Here is a 21,840-nt window from a genome sequence, read left to right on the forward strand (position 1 = left end):
GATAGTAAAGGTTAAAGGCCGATAGATCAGTTGAGGTTAAAAGCAACCAAGGAAAAAATCCATGAAGAAAAAGCGTGAAGAAGTTTCAAAGAAACAACAGAGGTTCAACAAAGATAAAGACTAAAAAGACTACAAAAGAAGATAGAGATTCTGCTAATAACATGGATATAGATGTTCAAAAGGGAAGTGGAGAGTCAGTGAAATACAAGAAAGACGGAAAGAAAGAAGGAAATAAAGAAGAGAAGAAAGATACAATCAACACTAATTCAAAGAAAAAAGAAAAGGATAAAAAGAAGAAGAAAGGGTCTCAAAATAGTAATATGAAGAAAAAACAAGAAAATGAAAGGGAGAAAAAAGAGTATGAAGACAGTAAATTGAAGAAAAAAGAAGAAGATAGAAAAGAGAAGGAAGAGTACGTAAACAATGAATTGAAGAAAAAAGAAGATAATAAAAAAAAGATGAAAGAGTCCGAAAGTAGTAACCTGAAAGAAAAAAACAAAGATAATAAAGAGAAGAAAGACTCTGGAGATAGTAAATCAAAGAACAGAAAGGAGAAAAAATATGAGGACAACATAAAAGACGACAATAAAGCAAAGAAGAAAAATTCAAAAGACTACAAGTTGAAGAGAAAAGAAGAAGATAAAAAGAAAGAGTATGAAAATACTAAATCGAAGAAAGAAGAAGAAAATAAAAAAGAGGACAAAGAGTACAAAAGCAGTAAATTAAAGGAAAAAAATAAAGATAATAAAGAGAAGAACGAGTCTAAAGATAGTACATCAAAGAATAAAGAGAAGAAAGAATATAAGGACAATAAAATGAAGAAAGAATACGAGGACAGTAAATCAAAGACAAAAGAAGAGGCGAAAAAAGAGAAGATATATTCAAAAGAGTACAAATCAAAGAGAAAAGAAGAAGACAAAAACGAGAAGAACAAATCTGAAGATAAAAAAAGAGAGGAGAAAGACTCTGAAGACCGTAAATCTAAGAAGGCAAAGGAAAAAAAACAAGAGAAAGAAGAATCTAAAGACCTTAAAGGTAAGAAAAAAGAAAACGAAAAAATGGAGAAGAAAGAATTAGAAAACCATAAATCGAAGAAAAAAGAGAAAAATGTAGAAAATAAAAAAGAGCATGAAGACAATAAATCGATGAAGAAGGAAGAAGATAAAAAAAGAAAGAAAGAACATGAAGACAATAAATCAAGGACAAAAGAAGAGGATAAGAAAGACATAGGAAAATTGGAAGATCATAAATCGAACGAAAACAAAGAAGAGCACGAAGACAAAATATCCAAAAAAAATATAGAAGAAAAGAAAAAGAAGAAAAAGTTCCAACATGGTAAATCGATGAAGAAGGAAAGTGATAAGAAAAAGAAGAAAGAAAAAGAAGAGAAAAATGAAACAAAAGAGATTGAAAACAGTAAATCACAGAATAATGAAGTAGATAAAAAAGGGAAGAAAAGTTCCAAAGACCAACAGAAGAAAAAAGAAAAAGAGACAAAAGAATCCGAAGAAAAATACCCGAAGAAAAATGAAGAAGACAGAAAAAAGCAAACAAGTGTTGAAGAACATAAATCAAAAACAACAGGAGAAAATAAGAAACAAAAAGAAACAGAGGAAGCAAAGAACAAGTCTAAAGAAGATAAGAAAAACACTAAAACACAGAGTGGAGGCACAAATCAAGTAGGAAATCAATCAGAAACAGAAAATTCTATGAAAAGAAAAGAAGACAAGAAAGAATCTAAGGATTCCGACTCAAAAGAAGCAAACAATCAACAAAAAAGCCATGGGCAAGAAAAGAAAGTAGGGGTTCAAGTTAATTCTGAAAAGGATACGAAGAAGACTAAAGAAGATGTCAATGTGTCCATAGATGGTAAATCAAAAGATCATGAAAAAGGAACCCAAACAACAACTCAAGGAGATAGTGAAGAATCTAAGAATGAAATGCAAGCAGATACTCAAGCAAAGATTGGAGAATCTTTAAAACATAAGAAAGTAAAGGGCGAAGAAGATAATGGAGATGAAGTTGGTAAAGAGAAAGGTAAAACTATAGTGTTTTAATGGAAGAAACGAAGAGCTAAAGATGGCAAAAAAATTGAAAATCGAGGTAAAATAATTCTGAGGAAGGAGGTCTAAACATGGTAAGGAAGTTCAAATCGAGGAAGGTAAAGACGGTTCTATAGAAGAAGGTTCCAAAGGTGTTAAGACTATTGAAAACATTGGAGGTAAAGAAGATTCCGAAAATGACAAGGTAATTGAACATAACAAAGCTAATGAAGATTCCATAGAAGGGGGTTCTAAAGATGGTAAGACAACTGAAATCAATGCAAGTACAAAAGAATCCATGAAAAAAGATTTGGAAGATGGCAAGACGGTTGAAATCAATAAAGGTAAAAATGATTCCCAAGGGGAAAGTTCAGAAGATGCTACGACAGTTGAAACAAGTGGAAGTAAAAATCACACAGAAGAAGGTTATAAACTTGATAAGACATCAGACATCAATGCAAGGAAAGAAGATTATAAGAAAGACGGTTCCAAAGATGGTAAGATAGTTGAAATAAGTAGAGGTACAAACTCAACAGGAGAATTTTCCAAAGATGGTAAGACAATGGAAAACAGTGGAGGCAAATTAGATTCCATGGAAGAAAGTTCCAAAGATAGTAACATAGTTGAAACAAATGGAGGTAAAGAAGGGTCTGAAGATGGTAAGACAATTGAAACTAATGGAGGTAAGGAGGTTTCCACTGAAGAAAGTTCCAAAGATGGTAAGATAGAAGAAGTGAACGAAGGTCAAGAAAACTCTACAAAGAAAAATTATGAAGATGGTAAGACAAATGATATTCATGGAGGCAAAGAAGTAACCATGGAAGAAGGCTCTAAAGTTGATAAAAAAATAGAAATAAATGGAGGTAAGGAGTATGCAGTGGAGAAAAACTCTGAAGATGGTGAGATAACAAATTTAAATGGAGGTACAAATTCCACAGGAAAAGATTCCAAAGATAGTAAGTCAGTTGAAATCAACGGAGTGAAAGATGATTCTTTGAAAGAAGATTCCAAAAATGGTAACATAAACGAAATAAATAATGGTAAGGAAGATTCTGTGAAGGATAATGTGACGGAGATTCAAGAAAATGGTAATATTTTGACAAACAGTACATCAATGGAGCCCAATGGAGATAAACTAGATATCAATGAAGATTCTATGAAAAATAAGACAATGGAAGCTCAAGGAAATAGTAATGGGGATTCAACGAATGGCGAAACAGAGGAGACTAAAGAGAGCAATATTTCTATGAACAATCAAAATATGCAGGATGTAGGAAGCAATGCAAATTCTATGAATGATCAAACAGCAGGAGATGACGTAATTTCCACAACAAAAGAGGAAACAAGAACAGATATCGAGAGCAATACTTCTAAAGAAGTTACAAGTTTCATATCAAACCTTGAGAAGAAATCTCCAGGCACACAGGAGTTCCAAAGTTTTTTTCAGAAACTTAAAGATTACATGAAATACGTGTGTCCAGTCTCTTCAACATTTGAGGCAAAAGATTCAAGGTCTTACATGTCTGAGATGATAAGTATGGCCACAAAACTGTCTGATGCTATGGCTGTCTTGCAAGCCAAGAAAAGTGGGTCAGGACAGGTGAGTTAATTAAATCATTCTCATAAAAATTCCAAGAAGTATAAGCTCACAACTGAATTTTTTTCTTACAGATGAAAACAACACTACAAGGATATCAACAAGAAGTGATGAAGACTCTAACTATCTTACAATCGGTTATGGGAAAAGCCGTATCTGAACAACAAAGCAAGAATAGTGGTTCATTGACGCTTACGTTATCACAACAACAAGCAATCAAGGGAATAGTGTTGAAATGGGAACAAGTGATGTCTCAATTTGTGAAGATCGCTACAGAGAGTGAGAAACAATTTTCACTCGAGATTTCAACTGAAAACGGCTACCACATGAAGAAAAGTTCTAACTCTAGCTCGAGTTCGAGTTCGAGTTCAAGTTCAAGTTTGGATTTCAAACATAACAGTGAAAATTTGAAGGGGGTGGATATGAATGGGTAGAGAGTACATTATGTGAATAATAAACTCCACATAATATTACTTATCATTAACTAGATTTTTTTTTTGTGTTGTAAAGTAATCACAAATCGTCCTGAAGTTTAGATTTTGGATAAAGATTATGAACATGCATACAAATTATGCAAATTATTTTTTGTGGATATGTAAATATAAGAAATCTCATTTGGATAGAATAAATAATTAGTTCTATTATTTATTATTTTGAGATGGTTTGGATATAATGTATAGTCAACACAAACGACAATAACTAATAAAAAGTCATGGTCAATCATTAGTCAAGAACACACTGATGCCACATAAATATTTGTAGCTAATTATCCATGACCAACTTACGAAAATTCCAGTGACTAACTAGCTAGCTACTTTGACCACACCGTTTTCATGGCTAAAATTTGAAATGGCTTTAGCTAGTTTAGCCATTAATTATCTGTGTGACCTTACCTAATTAACCAAAAAACTTTTTTGTTCGCTCATATACTTTAGTTTTATATGGTGTTTAAATAGATTTATTTTTTTTTTATTTTTATACGGAAATATTTTCTTACTCATTTAAGTACAAAAAAAATATTTCCTCTTTAAGCAAATGTGACTACTTCTCCATGCCATAAAAAAATGTGAATTTATAAGCAGGTTTGACCAATCTTTAAACATGTTTTATTCTGGCAATTTCCCTAAATTGGGGTTTTTCTCAAGAGGACAAACTCTACAATTCTTACTTTCACATCTACGAAGACGGATGTAATAAGTTTCAGAGATTATTAGCTGATATATTTAGGGGTGGACCCAGAAAATACTAGTGGGTGCAAAAAATCATAACATGGAATCAAACCCTGTAACATTCGGGTTTCAGGAATATGGTGGTGTATGCAGAGAAGATTAAAAGAATTGATTTGGCCACCTATGTCACCAAAGTGCACTTATCTTTTCGTTCAACTGTTCGGAGAAAACTCTACAATTAAGGGTGCTGAAGTAGAGCAATTTCAGGATGGCTGACTTTTCGGGAAGTGATTGTCGGAACTGTTTGAGTGAGGATAAAACACATAGAAAAATCATGTGATGATTTATAGGTTTGGTTAACAAGTCTTTAAAACTTCCCGGACATAGCGGACCGGCCGTCGGACATGGGTAGGCCCAAGGGAAAAGAGAAGACGTGGAACCCATTAAAAGAGATATGGCGGTCGGAGCGTTACAAACCTAGAACCTCATGTATGTAATGACTCGTTTTAAACCATTTGCTACGTTTAATACTTTATCCATGGACAAACGTTATATATTTATATGTTACTGAGGGCAAGTGCCCTATAACGTGGGTCCGTCCTAGATATATTGTTGTAATATTTTCTACAAAGTCAATGGGTTCAACAATTGCACTATCTTTCTTTCATTTTGGTGTATTTCATTTCTCAACTTTTTTTGTTTAATCTCAAAAAAATTTAAATAATTTTTTGTTGATTAATATATTTTACATCGTTTACAAAAAAAAAACCATTTAGGAAGGCTTGCACGAGTTTAAGAGTTCCAAATATTGGGATGTAGAAAGTAGGAAGATCCGATGATCTTATCCATAATTCGGATATGTTTCCTTAATCCTTAAACTCCTCTTTTGATGTATTCTTTTATTCTATATGTAATTGGGTTGTTTAGTTGGAAGTAGAGATATTTATGTGAAACCTTTTTGGTTATGCTCTTTTTTTTCTACAACATTTCTATGAAAGTATCTCTAGATACTACACAAAAAGAAAAAGGAGATCAATTAAAATTGCATAAGAAAATAAATGATATTAATTTGAGTTACTTAGTAGTAATCGATATAAAATATAGATTTAACATCAATTAAGTAATTTGATAAAAAAATAATCTTAATTGACATCATTAAAAAAGAAAAGATAAAAAATCAAAAATTTACATCATTTTAAAAATTGAATGAAAGTTTAAATCATTTAAAAAATGATTCTAAAAAGATTATGAATAAGTAATTGATGCAATTTTGTTTACTCAAGTTAGTCCCACACTGATAAAAACTGCTAAGAAGAGAAAAATATTATTATTTTATAAAACAAACTCATCATTTTATAATTGTTTTGAAAAGTTTTGGACGAAAACATTTTATTTGACACCAAATAATAATTTAAAGATATTATTTAATTAAATAATAAATGATATGGTGAAGAAAGGTTCTTGGATATGGTAAAAATTACTCAAACTCTGCAACACTACGTTTGATTTTATCATGTATAAAATCAGAGATGGTAAATTTGTCTTCTTCTCGTTTGATAACTGGTGCACCGATGGAAAATTGATAGATTCGAATAGAGCGCTTGGTCCTCCTACATTGGTCTCACACGCGCCAAAGTAGCAGATGCAACAACTAGTCAAGGCTTGTCTATTCAGAGCTCCATAGCACGTCGGCTCCAATACCTCACACACCTGATTTTGTAACAGCCATTTCCTCTCTAGTATGCAGGTCCCGACATCATACTTTGCTATATGCTTTGACATCTTTAGGGCAAAGATATGTATTGCTTTTCTTTATTAATGAATGTAAAATTGAATTCAACCCAACAAAAAAATCCTTTTGCGCAATGAATTCGTCATTTAACTAAATTTTGTATAGAATTTGCCAAAAGAATTTAGAACCAAAGAAGAACTCTTGAACTTTAGTTACTCATGCGATTGGAACCAGATAGTCCATCCTCGTACTTAGAGCACCTCCATTGGATAAAAAAATGGGAGTGTCTTCAAATTTACAAATAAAAATACAAAGAAAGAAAAAAGGGTGAATTTGATCAGAGATGTTATTGGGAAAAATATTTAAGAAAACAATATTAGTAAGCAGGGTCAGAGACGACGTTAAAAAAACAGATGCAATAGGGCTTGAAGTTGGCAATATTTACGAGAATACCAGTCTTTGCTTTCGTCGTGCGCGTGGGAGAGAGAATAAACAAATGAACATTGTGACAAAACTTAAATGCTCAACAATTGAATAGACATTCGCGTAAATATCTATTAATAAATGTAACACTTATACTTTGTCATATGACTCTATGAAAATATATGAACACGTATCTAAATTTATAGATAAATATTAATTCATTAACTAATTGAGATGTTTTGATGAAATTCGATTTTTTAGAGCGTTACTAACATTTATATACATGTAACAACGTATATAGAGAATTCTTATATTTTTATGTAAATATTTAAATATAGATCTACAAAATTTTTTGGACATCCATGCAAAGATCTATAACGCAAAAATGCATATCTAACTGAACCCATGAAGAGATATCTAGATAAATACATTATCAGAATTTTTGGGCACGGTGAGTTAAATAGCATATACGAGAGAGTGATTGTGAATTCTCCGACGCCGCGAAGTGAATAATATACAAGACGAACAATTACATCAGAATGATGAAAAAGAATTGAACAATGGTGTTAGAAAGAGATGATGAAACTAAGGAAAACGATGAACAAGCGAGGTAAATAGACATCCAAGAATAAAAAATAATAATTAATGAAAACAATAATACATATATCACTAGTAAAAAAAACATGTATAGCCACAACAATTTTAGTGGCTGTGGTACAAAATTCGTGGCTATATGCTAAAACAGTCACTAAGACCATATGCATCGGGCCAACACATGCCATGTTCTTAGGATTATAAAAATTGAGAAAAATTGAATAGTGGGCTTAGATCAAAGAAGATCGTTCTTGCCCAAGAACGATTTTTAGCCTTGTTCTTCGTTACACGTGGCACCTTTGTATTGGCTCTGAATTTTGGAAGACAAAATGTTTTCATTTTGGGAGAAATCAGATTTTTCTCCTAGGGTTGTCGTCGTTTCTCTTTCGCGCGAAACCTAGCGTTCTCCGCTTAAGTCCGTTCCCATCTCCGTCGCCGGCGATCATCGCCGTCGTTTCTGTTCCTCCTCACTCTTCTATTCTCTGCGTTCATTCTATCCTTCAAATTGCGTAAGCTTCTTCAAATTTCGCTCTTAGACCACTGATACTTTTAATTGTTCCCGATCTATTGTAGAATTCGTTTCACCTTAATTAGTTCGGAATCAGGATCTAATGGTTGTGTCGACTTGATCTTTGTGACGTAGATAACCTAATTTCATAGTCCTTGTTCTCATTCGTATTAAAAAAGTGTCCCTGATCTTTCTTTTGCAGTTCGTCCATTTCGAGTGATTTTGGTTTCATCATACAAGCCATGGATAAGTCAAGTGCTTTAGAGTATATCAACCAGATGTTCCCAACAGGTGATTGTTTACTTTAGCTAATAATGCTATGGTAAGTTTTTGTGGTTGGATTCTCTCTGTTTCCACTATGAAGTGTGTGAATATGTTTCTTAGCTTTCTAGAACTCATGTTTCAGGGTACAGCAACAGAGGCAGGTTTAACCAATTATCTTGATCCAGGGATTGCCTTAAATCTCTGACGAAATACCTCCATAGGATCCTGTGGAATATAGCTCTTTTTGTTAACTTAAGTTTTTGTTCATCTTAGAAGAAGACTGATCAATTTGATGCGTTTTAGGTACAATAGAAAGAAAGGATCTGGTTGGATCAGACCCGTTACTCGCCTATACTCTAACTAAGGAAGCAGAGGAAGCCAAGGGAATTGCGAGCACATTTGATCAAATCATGACCAAATATGGAGTGGTAAGACATTGAATATTCCCATCACACTGCCGAGAAATTTATACTATCAACTCATTAGGACAAGTCGTGGACACAAGATTAGTTTTTATGTTTTTATGTTTTTCAGTTATATCTTTAATGTTTTTAATTTTACAAATAATTTTGTAAATTTTTAAAAATCATTTAAAGTTTTTGATTATTAAATTATTAATTCATATGATCTAAACATGTTCTACCAATAATCAATTACTTTACAAAAGATCTTAATTAAAGCTCTTACAATATTTTAATATTTTTTTTCTCTAAGATCAAACTTCAAAGATGCACCCTTGCATATGCCCTAATGGCCAAGAAACAAAAAACGTGGCTATAGCATCGTGGCTTTTCGTAGCTATGTAGCCACGATCTAGTCACGCGTATTTCGTAGCTGATTTCTCACGGATAGCCCTTATATATTCGTGGCTCTACAAGTCTACAACCACGAAAATAATCCTGACTAATTCGTGGCTTTTTCATATAATTTTAATAAAAAAAAAAACGGAAACAAAAAAGATTATTATTTATTAATTAAAATGTAAAATTAATTTATTTATAAAACACAATGATTTTAACAAAAACAAAATTTAAAAAATGTTTCACGAGATGTCTTCTTCCGTCAAGCATCTTCGGTGGTCTCGTGGCGTCGGATCTGGTGGCTGGACATCAGATCTAGGAGCTCTCATTGTTGCCCGTTGAAAACATTACAGCAATCAGAACTTGGATCAGACTCCATGGCTGATGTGACGGCGTCGTTGCGTTGAAATCCATGGCTGATGTCACGACGCTGATCCGTTGAACTTTGTCAATGGTGGTGGTGGTGGTGAACGACGTCGTAGTTGTGGCTTAGTCTTCTATGTTGTAGTTTTGGGGGTTGGCGGAGGAGGTGTGCTCTCTTGGATGAGGAGAAGAGGTGGAAGGTGGAAGGTGACGAAGATGAGAAAAGGAGAGGAAAAGAATCAGAGAGAGGCCCACTTCACCAGCTCTACTCATTGATTCACACACTCACCTGCAATCTCTTTCTTTCTCACTCTCCAAGTCTCCCACTGTGAAAGCTGAAATGAGAGGTGGAAGGTGACGAAGATGAGAAAAGGAGAAAAAAAACAATTGAGAAAATTTGTGTCCGTTGGATATAGTTTATCAACGGTGGAGAATAGCAAAAGAGCAATCCATGTCTCTATGAACTAACCAATAAGAAGTCATTATTATTTGGTTTATTAATTTTGCAATTTGCAGTAGTATTTGGTATATTAAATATAAATGGTAGACAAAATGTCTTAGTTATTGGGTATATTAATTAGATTTTGTTTTTAGAGTTTATGGTTTAATTTCTATAATGAAAATTTTAATTAAAGTTTAGATTTTAGGATTTGGAGTTAAATTGAGGGTTTGGGGTATAGATTTGAAATGTTTGATTTAAAAACTAAGAATTTTATAAAAGTGTTGGATCTTAATTTTAATTAGGGTATACATTGGTAATTAGATTTTTGTTTAGAGTTTATAAATTTAGAGTTTGTCTTTAAGATTAAGGTTTTCGTCTAGCCACGGATAAATTAGTGACAAATTCGTGGCTATATAATAAAATAATCACGAAAATTTTGTGGCTTTTTCGTAGCAAATAGCCACGATTTAGCTATGGAATAATTTCGTAGCTATATTTAGCCACGAAGTTGTTACAGATAAAATCCGTGGCAAATATTAGCCACGAAAAACCACCAAAATGCCACGAAAATTGTCACGTTATTGTTAAGTGACTAATTCGTGGCTGGAATGAAATTAGCCACGAATGTCCATGGCTAAACCGTGGCTATACGAAAATTTTCTACTAGTATGTACATAAGCGAGTGGGGTTAAAATTGGGCAAAAAAGAGGCTAAAATTAATGTTGTTCTGGAGCCTGTGTCAGTTTACCAAAAAACTAAATAGCTCCCCCAATAACGTTTCTCACCCAATTATCTCAAGACAAAATATATTGCAGGAACAGGAAATAACCGTGTCTCCCTAAAGATATTTAAGATACTTTACGTGTCACCATGTTATTAGGCAGTGATAATTTTTCTTATTTTATGTTTATATTTCTTTTCTTTATTTGCCAAAAACAAAAGTCCTCTTTCAATTATCAATGTGTTAGATCTTACACCATCTCAATCCACATGTTCTAAGAGAGCTTCTAAGACCATCTTTATCGGTACATTTGTACCAATGATCTTATGAATAAAAAAATAGAAATTAATGAAAAATGGGTCAAGAGTATATAGAACAGGTCTCGGACAAGATATGTTCTTTCGGAGGTCTTGCGCCAGGTGGCGAAAGGTAAGTGGGTAACAATTTTTTAAAAAACCAAAAATATTTTCATATCTCACTCTCTCCACCTATCATCATATTCTCTCTATCTTTCTCTCTCTCTTACCTTATTATAATACTATTATAATTATCATAAGATCTATCTTTAAAGATATACCCATAAATATGCCCTAACTAATTAAAAAATAAAAGGTAATACTAAAGTAGGAGAGAGACTGAAAAACGTTTCTAAATTGAGAAACCATAAGAAACGTATCTTGACACATATCCTTTTGTAATTGGATAAATGTTTTTTTATAAATTATTTTTTAAATAAATGATAATATCATACAAAATTTATTAAAATAATATTTTTTGAGAAACTGATAACGTTTCTACTAAATAAAGATGCTCTTAGAGCATTTCCAACAGGAGGTTCTCTTCCAAAATTTGCAGAGTTCTCTTGAATTAGTTGATTAAAAATAAATATAAACTGAATAAAATCAAGAGAATCGCCTCTCTCAAGAGAGTTTTGAGATTGTGAGAGAGAGCCGGACACATGTCGACATATGATTGGACGTTTACTTTTAATAAAACAAAAAAAGGAAATTGACTTTTATTTTATTTTTCTTCCGCTAAACGCACGACTCTCTCTCTCTCTCTCTCGACGCAACCGGCGATTTGTGATTTTCCGGTACTCAATGCCGTCGTGTGTTATCGTGGTATAAGAGACTTACATCGGCGAACAAAGATAAACCTAATCAGAGATTTGCTAATCCGATTCGGCGAGAAATCGATCAAGGAAGCTTCAATTTCTTGTTGCATGTATAAATCAAGCCGTTAAGGATCAACTGCAAAAGGAGGAGGCTTCTGTCATCAATGAAGGTAAATCTTCCTTGATTGTTTGTTATAGCATTGATTGTTAGCTGAGTAAATCCGGGGAAAAAGAAGCAGAGCAGCATCAAGGTTAGAGGTAAGCTTGAGATTAGCTTGGCTGAACACCAATAGTGGCAAGAAAAGAGGAATCAAATAGAAGGAGAAATTGAATGTTGTTGCGGCAGCGTGGAGGAAGAAGTTAGCATTGTGAGAGAGTGAACTTATTGATTTAGTGGTGTTACATGAACCTAGCATATAATATTTACCAAGTTCTATGCATATAAGATTTAGTGAATAATATGCATATAAGATTTAGTGGTGTTACATGAACTTAGCATGTAAGAATCGAGCTCTGTCTTGGTTTTTAGTGGTGAAGGGCGTTCTTGTGTCGTGTAGGATTAGATTTTAGGAGGATTGGTTTGGAATTGGATATGTATGAATTGGATATGTTCATTATACATATAGTTATCTTTCTGCAGGATGGATTAGGTTGAAAAAAGTAGAAGCAAGTTTTAGTGTTGTTTACATGATAAATGTAGAAACCGGTGCTTGAGATCCTTATTTTGGCTTGGTGATACTAATAGAAGATGTGGTGCTGGTGTGGTTAAAGGGTTTCAACCAGGGCTATACCAGGCGAATGGCGGTGGAGCTAATGTGGTGGCTCATGGTTATACAAAGGGTTCAGGTCTTGGTGCAGAGATTATTGGAACTTTTGTTCTGGTTTACACTGTTTTCTCAGCTACTGATGCTAAGAGAAGTGCCAGAGACTCTCATGTCCATGTATGTTGCTAACTCTCTAGTATCCTTGAATTGGGTTGAGTTATGTTCTAGGCAGAGAACTCATGTGTTTGTTTGGTTATCGAACATTTTGCAGATCTTGGTGCCGCTTCCAATTGGGTTTGCTGTCTTCTTGGTACACTTGGCTACCATCCCAATCACTGGAACCAGCATTAACCCGGCCAGGAGTCTCGGAGCTGCCATCATCTACAACAAGGATCATGCTTGGGATGACCACGTAAATGCTTGAGAGGTTTATTAATATGAAAATATATTAAAGAAGGTAACGTATGGCATAATTGAATGCCAAATTCTGATTTTTGTGTGATACCAATACTTCAAACATACTGAAGTTTTTAAAGACATGCATCACAATTTTCGGATGAAGTATTCAAGACAAGAAAATATACCAAATCTAATTATATTGTGATACAACACTTCTTCTTGTTATATCAAAATACAACAATTATTCTTGTTTTACAAAGACACAACATTTTTTCTTGTTTTACTAAGACACAAACAACACTTCTTCTTGTTTTACAAATACACAACACTTCTTGTTTTTCAAAAATTTGAATGATTTATTCTTAAGAGAACCCTACCATTGGAGGAAGAAAAATTTAAGAACTCTTAAAAATATTTTCAACCTTTAATTTTACAAAATTTATATTAAACAATGGAAGAGAACCCATAGGGGGCTCTCCCATTGGAGATGCTCTTAGAAGCTCCCTTTGTCGGAAGATATGTATTGCTTCTACTGTTATTAATCACAAACACAATAATTAATACGGTAAATAAACTAAACAATTTTTTTTTACTGCTTTTTGTTGCAGACATTACTCACAACTAAAAAATCTTGTCAAGTTTATATCACCAATAAAAACATTGACTAGCTAGGGGGAGCTATAAGAAAAATAAAATAAAACTAAGATAAAGGACTAAAAATTTGATTTAATGTATTACTTATACAAAAACCACTTACATTCATATTTTTTAAATTAAACGTAAATGTATATATCCAAAATTTCATGTATTCATATTCTTACAAAAGAAAAAAAAAAAAAAGAGTTAATTTTATATCCATGCATTGTACGCATGTCTATAATTCTATAGTATAAAGTGTATGTAATTAATAATCTTAAAGCAAAACATTCTACAGCTCGCTGCTGTAACTAAGCAGGGCCATCTCTTTATTGACATAATAATATTAAATACGTTTTTGACCTCTGGGTCTAAATCTACGAGTCCGCATTGGCGCTGCCAGAGCTTTTCTCTTCCGAGGAATGGCTGAAAGAGCTTTTGCCTGCGGATTTTGAGTGCGTCTTTTGATAGTTGGCAGATTGATAGCTAACACTGCCGGCTTGTCCTCCCATAGATTGGCCTCCGGAGGCTCCACCTTCCATCGAGCTTTCAGTTGCACTTCCACTTGGGCCACCGGCAGAAGGGCTACCGGCTGGACTTCCACCTGTAGAATCTGTGTAGGTTCCTCCACTAGCCATTGAACTTCCTTGGCTGTTAGAGGTTTCAGTTGCAGTTCCACTCGCGCCACCGGCAGCAGCGCTCCCACCACTAGCGCTTTCACTTGTAGTTTCACTCGCGCCACCAGCAGCAGCTCCACCACCGGTTTCAGTCGAGCCACCAGAAGCAGCTCCGCCACTAGCACTTTCACCGCCGGTTTCAGCCGAGCCACCGGAAGTAGCTCCACCACTAGCGCTTTCACCACCGGTTTCAGCCGAGCCACCGGATGCGGCTCCACCACTAGCACCACCGGAAGCAGCTCCACCACTTTCAGCACCGGTTTCAGCCGAACCACCGGATGCAGCACCACCACTAGCACCACCGGAAGCAGCTCCACCACTTTCAGCACCGGTTTCAGCCGAGCCACCAGAAGCCGCTCCACCACTAGCACCACCGGAAGCAGCTCCACCACTTTCAGCACCGGTTTCAGCCGAGCCACCGGAAGCTGCTCCACCACTAGCATTTTCACCGCCGGTTTCAGCCGAGCCACCGGAAGCAGCTCCACCACTTTCAGCACCGGTTTCAGCCGAACCACCGGAAGTAGCTCCACCACTTTCAGCACCGGCTTCAGCCGAGCCACCGGAAGCAGCTCCACCACTTTCATCACCGGTTTCAGCTGAGCCACCGGAAGCAGCTCCACCACTTTCAGCACCGGTTTCAGCCGAACCACCGGTAGTAGCTCCACCACTTTCACCACCGGTTTCAGCTGCGCCACCAGATGCAGCTCCACCACCAGCGCTTTCACCACCAGTTTCAGCTGAGCCACCAGAAGCATCTCCACCACTTGCGCTTTCAGCACCGGTTTCAGCCGAGCCACCAGAAGCTCCACCACTAGCAGCTTCACCACCAGCAGCACCTCCACTATCGGCATCAGTTGCACTTGCAGTCTCCCCAGCTGCTCCACCTACAGCAGAAGAGGAATCACCACCCATTGAACTTTCTCCTCCGGCGGAACTGCCATCATCAGTTGTACTTCCACTAGGGCCACCAGCAGTGCTTCCACTGCCACCATCACTTGGATAGGAGGGGCTACTTGCCGAGCTTCCAGTATCACCTGTGCTATCTCCATAGCTTCCACCGTCGGTAGGACTCCCAGTATCGGCAGAGGGGGAACCACTGTCAGAGCTTGGACTTCCGCTATCACCACCGCTACCAAAGCCAGAGCTTCCACCTCCAAGAAGTGATGAAAGATCAATATTTTTGCCGTCACCAGTCTGGTCGCCAACTTTTTTCACAAACTGACCAATCACTTGTGCCCATTTTGCCATAGATGTGACCAGCTCTCTTCTTTGTTCGCTTGTCATCGTTGTTGCACCACTCCTCTTAAATTCAGCAAAAGTTTTTCCCATTGACATCAAACTCTCGATCAGTTTGCTTGTATCAGCCTATCACAAAACCAAGAAAAATTAATCACACAAAAAATTATCATGCTCAACGAATTGGCTCCGATTAGTAACACAAAACTAGTAGAAAAACTTTTAAGAGTAAGCGATTCATAAATAGCTAAAAATCTTAAAATGTAGCGATACAAGATAGCAGTATAAAAAAGCTGAGAGTAATCTTAAAATGTAGCGATACACCCGATACCGCAGCGATACAGAATTACCAAATCAAAACTGTTCTAAACTTCTAATACTCATGTGAACAATATAATAAAATACAAAATCTTACTGATGATCCTCCTTTGATACCCAATGCAGAGATAGCCTTGAAGAGGCCCTCAGATTGTTGTTTCATCTGAGACTGGAAGTCTGAAGAAGACCCTTTTGCCGTGTTTATGAAGCCCATGAAAGCTTTCAGCTTTGAGAAGAAATCCTTGTACTCTCCTTTTCCTGGAGCCATACTTTCAAGGTTGTCCACAAAACTAAGCATACCCTTGTAAGCAAAAGGCTCAAAATCTTGGGAATTTTGAGGAAATTTCTTCATGTAATGCCTTAATAAGAACCCAGCTTGTGCTTCATATATGGTACTTGATGCTACTAGTATTAACATTAGACATACCGCTATAGGAAATTTAGCCATTTTTTTTGTCAGATATGTAAAAAAAAATTGAAGGATTTTTTTTTGTTTAGTTTTTTAAATTTATCTATATATTTTTTTGGGTTTTTGAATAATTTTTTTCAATGCGAGAATTTGGCTTATATAGCTGCTTAAAATTTCTAATTTTGAGTTAGAGAAATTGGTGGATCCATTTAAGGTCGCGAGAGAATAGCCAAAGAGAGACTAATGGTTCTCATGTCCCATAACCGATTTCCACGGTAAATTGTGTTGCTTTTATGGTTTATATCATTCTATATTAAGAGAATAAATTATCCCAATATCGCTTGTAACATTAATGTACTATCCACACAATTTATGTTTTGTAGAAATGTTAGAATCTTTTGAATGCTTATTACATTCGGGTTTATGCATTACGCGACTAATGATACATGTCGTAATCTTCTTAATTATTTTCATGTGTTGCGATCTAAATTTTTTTAAAATATACCTTCGTAGTATATGTAAGATATGCTTTTTGTTTTTGAAGTTTTCTTTTTGGTTGAAATTTTTTTAAAAAAACAATTAAGCTGTACATAGTAAATTAATATGCTCCATATTGCTACATATTTATACTATTAGCTTAACTAATCAAGCCTTAGGTCCAATACTCAAGAGGGCTTTTTCAAAGCAAGAAGCCTTCAAAGCAATAGTTTTCTGTAAGACTATTGCGAGTCAGCATAAAATGTTTTAAACTCCCAATGTAAACATTGTGAGTTTACATGTTTGCGTAATATATCTCCACTGATATAATGTATTGATTAATAAAATTTTTTGTAAAGTATATTAATAAGGATAAGAGTTATCTCCACTGATTTAATGTATTGATTAATAAAACAATTTGTAAAGTATATTAATAAAGGATAAAAAATTTTATATAGTTATCTCCACATATAAGTGTCTACGTTTGGAAATATAATTAAATAACTATATTCAAATTGTAGACACTTTATATGAAGAGAAAAAGATGAAAAGAGAGTCAACATCATAATGTAGTCTTCGTAATCTACATTGAAAAACAGAATGTAAACTTTTATCTAATATTAATTCTTCATTCATCACTGGGTATTGATTTAGCATTTTCGTTAGTGGCAATGGCGACGTTAAAAGAATTTTGCTGGCCAGGATTTGTGATTTTAACGACTCTTTCTTAAGCAGGACACCGTAACATCCATGAATATATTGTTGGTTCTCCAAGCCTAAGCCAACTTCTCTATTGGTATGATATTGTCCACTTTTCCAGAAAGGCTAAATCCGTTCGAATTTATATTTAAAATATTTTATAATAGACCTCATACTAATTGTAATCGGACTTCCCTTATATATTATACAACTATTTTCTAATCTTTTGATGCGGGACGTTCGTTCATATTCCAACAATTTTCACTTCAAACCAAGACCATGAACCTTTGACTTCCCCTCCAGCGCAACCTTGGCACCATGGCACCGAGACTTCTTAATCGCTAAGTCATATCGAGGCACTTTGTAGTCGCGTCACATTGAGAACTCCTCCCGCACCAAACATGTAGCCCACACCCACTTTTCTAGGTCTACTTTTTTCGATCTAGGCCCAAATATCAATTGTTGGGCTTTCCAAATCTAAATCAGTTCTTTTATTAGGATGATTTTGCCTGTTTTTGGCCTGAAAGCCAATCTTGCACGGATTTGTTTTTAGATTCTTCCCAAAAGATCTCATATTAATTGGAGTTGAACTTGACTTAAATATTAGACAATTATTTTCTAGTATTCAATGTAAAACATGACTTATATCTCAACATAGATTCGGTTCGAGCATATTGATGACTGTAATAGCAGAACTGGAAAGCCAAACATTCGATGGGAATGACAATTGTCCGCAGGGCTGATCCGCCTAAGCAAAGAACCTATCCCCTAAGGCATCACAAACACCAATTGTTTGGAGAATTTTGTTTCGAAATTTTTTTGACATGCACAATTTTGTTGTTGTTACACGGATCGGACATCCAACAAAATTTGAAAAGAGTGAACCGCCTTGAATGTGAGGTAAATGTCGCAGAATATGGAGAGTTAGATAAAGCCAGACTTTTGTGGGAAAGGTAAAGAGGGTGTGTTAAAACTTAATAACATGTACCTCATGTTTTGCTATAACATGTACCTCGTGTTATGCTCAAAGTTGTTATCCAATGCAATTTCTTTATTATAAAATAAATGAATGATTTAGAGGGTTTTTATTTTTTATTTTATACATTTATTGATTCTTTTTTTTTGGTAAATCATTTTATTGATTATATCAAGTTTCTTTGTAAAGTCAGATTTAGGAAAAACGGTCTATTTCCCCACGAGAAGTATCGCATCATAATAGATAGAGCCCAAACTTTAACCTCGGTTTATATGTCCCTGAAAACAATGTTTAATATCTATTTCTCTCCGAAACGTAAGTTCAATAACATAATCTCCCCGAATTAATACTTTGAGATCTATTAACCCATATATCTGGGTTTCGTCGGTTATTGTTTACTTAACCGTTTATAACCCAAAAAAACCGATTTCGACCAAATTAAAACACAAACCTAGTCCCATCTTCTTCTTTCCTCTCCTTCTTCTCTTCTTCACCCGATTTCAGGATCTGGGTTTTATTTTTGTCAAAATTGGAATTAGACTTTTCTTCTTGTGATTAAACCACCTATGAGAAACAAAATCATAATCTGATAGCTATAGAAACACTAAATCTAAGGTACAATTACGGGTTCTAGGATTGCATCAGATGGTTAAAAGTTCTGAAAAGAACGTAACAAACAAACAAAGAAACAGAGCTCTATATGTAGAGCTGTTACAAACACACTTAGAGCTGGTAAATAATAAAATACAGCTTCCATGGCATCACTACTCGCTTAACCCGTTCCTTGGAACAACGCACTTAGAGCTGGTAATTGATAATCTAGTGGAGATCTGTAACCATGAGCTCATAAACAAAATACACATCCTTGAAACTCCTCTTATGAGCTGGCATCATGACATCTTTCAAAGCAATGACATTCTCATGTCGAAGATGGGTTTCAAATCAGAGTCGCCATTTGTTATTTTCCTTCTTCATCACAATTCACAATAAAGAAATCAAATTAAAACACACAATTATCAAATTATCCCACAACTATTTATCAAAACTTCTTAATTATTCACTTTTCAAGTGATACCTCAAGAACACAAAATCTAAGGTACAATTACGGGACAGCCCAAAATTAAGAATTGTTTGGTGTGAAGTTTCTGTTGATTTCTTATGTAAACAGATTGGTCTGTTAATAGTAAAAAGGAAAAGATCAAACTTCATCGATTTTGTGAAGGAACATAAACGATCGGAAATTGATGTGAAAAAGTTTACCGGAGAAAGCAGGAAGGAAATATAACCGGTGATATGAAGCCAGTGACCAACGACAATCGCCGGAGGTTAGATTTGGCCGGGTTCGGGTTGATAACTGATAATTTCGGTTTAGTTTTGGTTAAAGTTTGTTTTAAAACGGTTAAGATTGAATTGGTGTACATTAAACCGACGAAACCCAGATATGTGGGTTAATAGATCTCAAAGTATTAATTCGGGGAGATTATGTTATTGAACTTACGTTTCGGGGAGAAATAGATATTAAACATTGTTTTTCGGAGACATATAAACCGAGGTTAAAGTTTGGGCTCTATCTATTATGATGCGATACTTCTCGTGGGGAAATAGACCGTTTTTCCTCAGATTTATTTGATCTATTTGTATTATGCAATATCTTTTAATTTTTGTTGGATTGTTTGATGACATATTGAATGACAAAATAATTTTTTTTAACTAATACTCTTTCTGTTTCATTCTAATTGACGTCTAAAAAATTTCACACAAATTAACAAAATACATAGATTATGTAAATGTTTATGTCTTTTGTATATTTAAACATTTATGAGGATAAGGTGGGATTAATTTCTCCAAACTAAGAGAAGGTGATTGACCATAAGAATAAACTCATTTTACTTGAGCCCCTGACACGAAAGAATACAACACTCCTAAGAATCCATATTTCGTATAGGATTTCTTGTGGACACAACACTACAGTAACGAAATTGTAGGACTTAACTTTTGGAAGAGGAAAATTATTCAAAATCCCTTTAATGGGTCTTACTCACTTCTGTATATTAACATACAGAGTGCTTAGTCTATCTTTATTTTTTACAAAGTTTATTTACTTGCTTACGTCGGTTTATAGGTATACCGATCTTAGTTTTATTTAAAACAAAAAACAAAATCTCTACTTAGCTACTAAATATAGTATTTTAGGCCGTACTAGTTTGTCTTTCTTGCTGATTTATGGCTCATCGATGTAGCTTTGGCTTTGTACTCAGTTTTTCATGGCCATCCCTGCACTGCTCTGAGATGAAGAAGAAGAAGATGAAGATGAACTTGAAGAAGCAGCAGTCTCAACGAATTGGGTTGTGACTTGTTCCCACTTGGTGATTGTCTGCTTAAGCTCTGTCTGTTGTGTTGATGTCACTGTCTTGCCACTCACAATTTGACTGTTGATGTCTTGTAGTGCCTGGAGACTCTTCATTACTTGTTGTTGGCAAGATTCCATGGAGGTCTTGGTCTATAATAACCAAAAATATAAACAAAGATCATTTCATTTTAATGTTAAAGGAATCATAATATTAGAGTTTTGAAGTATGGTTTCATTTTACGCGTACCTCTTCGGATTTGCTGAACCTTGAACGCACGAACATCATGGCCTCAGATAGTTTTGAAGCAGCAGATCTCATCCCGGAGACGAATTCTTTTGCGTTTGAGGCAGTAAGCTTTGAGGAAGCAGACATGGAAGTCTTTAGTTTGTCAAAGAAGACCTTGAGTTCTGCATTTCCAGTATACTTCTTCTCAAGGTTTGAAATGAAAGAACTGACTTCTGAGGAAGTTTGGCTCTCAACTTCTTTCACTGATGTGGTGGATGAGCTACTAGTTGAACTTTTGCTGTTGGATTCTTTCTTTTGAGAACTTTCTCCAGCACTTGCATTTGCGCCAGCACTTGCTTCAGCATTTGCACTTGCTCCAGAACTTGCGCTTCCTTTTGAAGAGGTTTTACCATCAGTAGAAGTTGAGAGAGAAGGGCTACCAGAGGGACTTCCACTCGGACTTCCCGAAGATGTACCGGTAGTGTCTTTGTAAGTACCACCACTGCTGGATTCTTTTGTCTTGGAAGCAGCACTTTCACTTTCACTCTTAGATTTAGATTCTTTTTTCGTTGAAGCACTTCCACTAGAACTCTCACTTCCCTTTTCAGAGGTTTTGCCACCAGAAGGAGTTGAAGAAGAAGGGGTGGGCGTAGAAGGGGTAGGCGTAGAAGGGGTAGGCGTAGAAGGGGTGGGCGTGGGACTTCCACTTGGACTGGCGCCTGAAGATGAACCAGTAGTGTCTTTGTAAGTGTTACCAGAACTTCCACCGCTGGTTTCTTTAGTCTTGGCCGAAGAAGAACTTCCGCTACCAGCCTCAGTTTTTGATCCAACAGAACCGGTTTTAGTTTCGGTGCTTCCAGCCTCAGTTTTTGATTCACTTCCGGATTTGCTGGACGAGCCTGAT

General features: G+C 35.3%; 5 protein-coding genes across 6 annotated transcripts in view; 3 read left to right on the plus strand and 2 right to left on the minus strand.

Annotated features, from left to right (window-relative positions):
- The window catches only part of LOC110228282 (uncharacterized protein PFB0765w), a 7,504-nt gene extending 3,240 nt beyond the window's left edge, over positions 1-4,264 (plus strand). The window contains 5 exon segments of the mRNA XM_021025090.1: positions 1-315; positions 367-572; positions 894-2,054; positions 2,122-3,642; positions 3,714-4,264. The exon segment at positions 1-315 is cut by the window's left edge and continues 2,260 nt beyond it. Of these exon segments, the coding sequence (XP_020880749.1) occupies positions 1-315; positions 367-572; positions 894-2,054; positions 2,122-3,642; positions 3,714-4,073 (3,563 nt within the window). The 3' untranslated portion in view covers positions 4,074-4,264.
- A 3,259-nt stretch (positions 4,265-7,523) lies between these two features.
- On the plus strand, positions 7,524-8,533 carry LOC9313199. Its single transcript, XM_021025091.1, has 5 exons — positions 7,524-7,573; positions 7,783-7,858; positions 7,912-8,066; positions 8,268-8,356; positions 8,472-8,533. The coding sequence occupies exons 1-5, from the start codon at positions 7,524-7,526 to the stop codon at positions 8,507-8,509; spliced, it is 408 nt and encodes a 135-aa protein (XP_020880750.1). The 3' UTR covers positions 8,510-8,533.
- Positions 8,534-11,010: 2,477 nt separating this feature from the next.
- On the plus strand, positions 11,011-13,144 carry LOC9311539 (probable aquaporin PIP1-5). The gene is made up of 4 exons (XM_021025092.1): positions 11,011-11,084; positions 11,830-11,939; positions 12,541-12,710; positions 12,805-13,144. The coding sequence occupies exons 1-4, from the start codon at positions 11,011-11,013 to the stop codon at positions 12,955-12,957; spliced, it is 507 nt and encodes a 168-aa protein (XP_020880751.1). The 3' UTR covers positions 12,958-13,144.
- Positions 13,145-13,673: 529 nt separating this feature from the next.
- LOC9311540 (loricrin) lies at positions 13,674-16,335 on the minus strand. 2 transcript variants are annotated; one of them, XM_021026745.1, is made up of 3 exons: positions 15,897-16,335; positions 14,665-15,610; positions 13,674-14,592 (listed from the first exon to the last, which is right to left on the minus strand). In XM_021026745.1, the coding sequence occupies exons 1-3, from the start codon at positions 16,245-16,247 to the stop codon at positions 13,946-13,948; spliced, it is 1,944 nt and encodes a 647-aa protein (XP_020882404.1). In that variant the 5' UTR covers positions 16,248-16,335; the 3' UTR covers positions 13,674-13,945. The 2 variants fall into 2 exon arrangements, with proteins under 2 accessions (XP_020882404.1, XP_002877131.1); XM_002877085.2 differs by having other exon boundaries at positions 13,674-15,610.
- A 4,034-nt stretch (positions 16,336-20,369) lies between these two features.
- The window catches only part of LOC9313200 (uncharacterized protein DDB_G0271670), a 2,357-nt gene continuing 886 nt past the window's right edge, over positions 20,370-21,840 (minus strand). Inside the window, 2 exon segments of the mRNA XM_021026943.1 lie at positions 20,370-20,860; positions 20,958-21,840. The exon segment at positions 20,958-21,840 is cut by the window's right edge and continues 206 nt beyond it. Coding sequence (XP_020882602.1) covers positions 20,615-20,860; positions 20,958-21,840 — 1,129 coding nt within the window. The 3' untranslated portion in view covers positions 20,370-20,614.

The sequence above is a fragment of the Arabidopsis lyrata genome (genome assembly GCF_000004255.2).
Source record: "Arabidopsis lyrata subsp. lyrata unplaced genomic scaffold ARALYscaffold_5, whole genome shotgun sequence".
Classification (NCBI taxonomy): Eukaryota; Viridiplantae; Streptophyta; class Magnoliopsida; order Brassicales; family Brassicaceae; genus Arabidopsis; species Arabidopsis lyrata.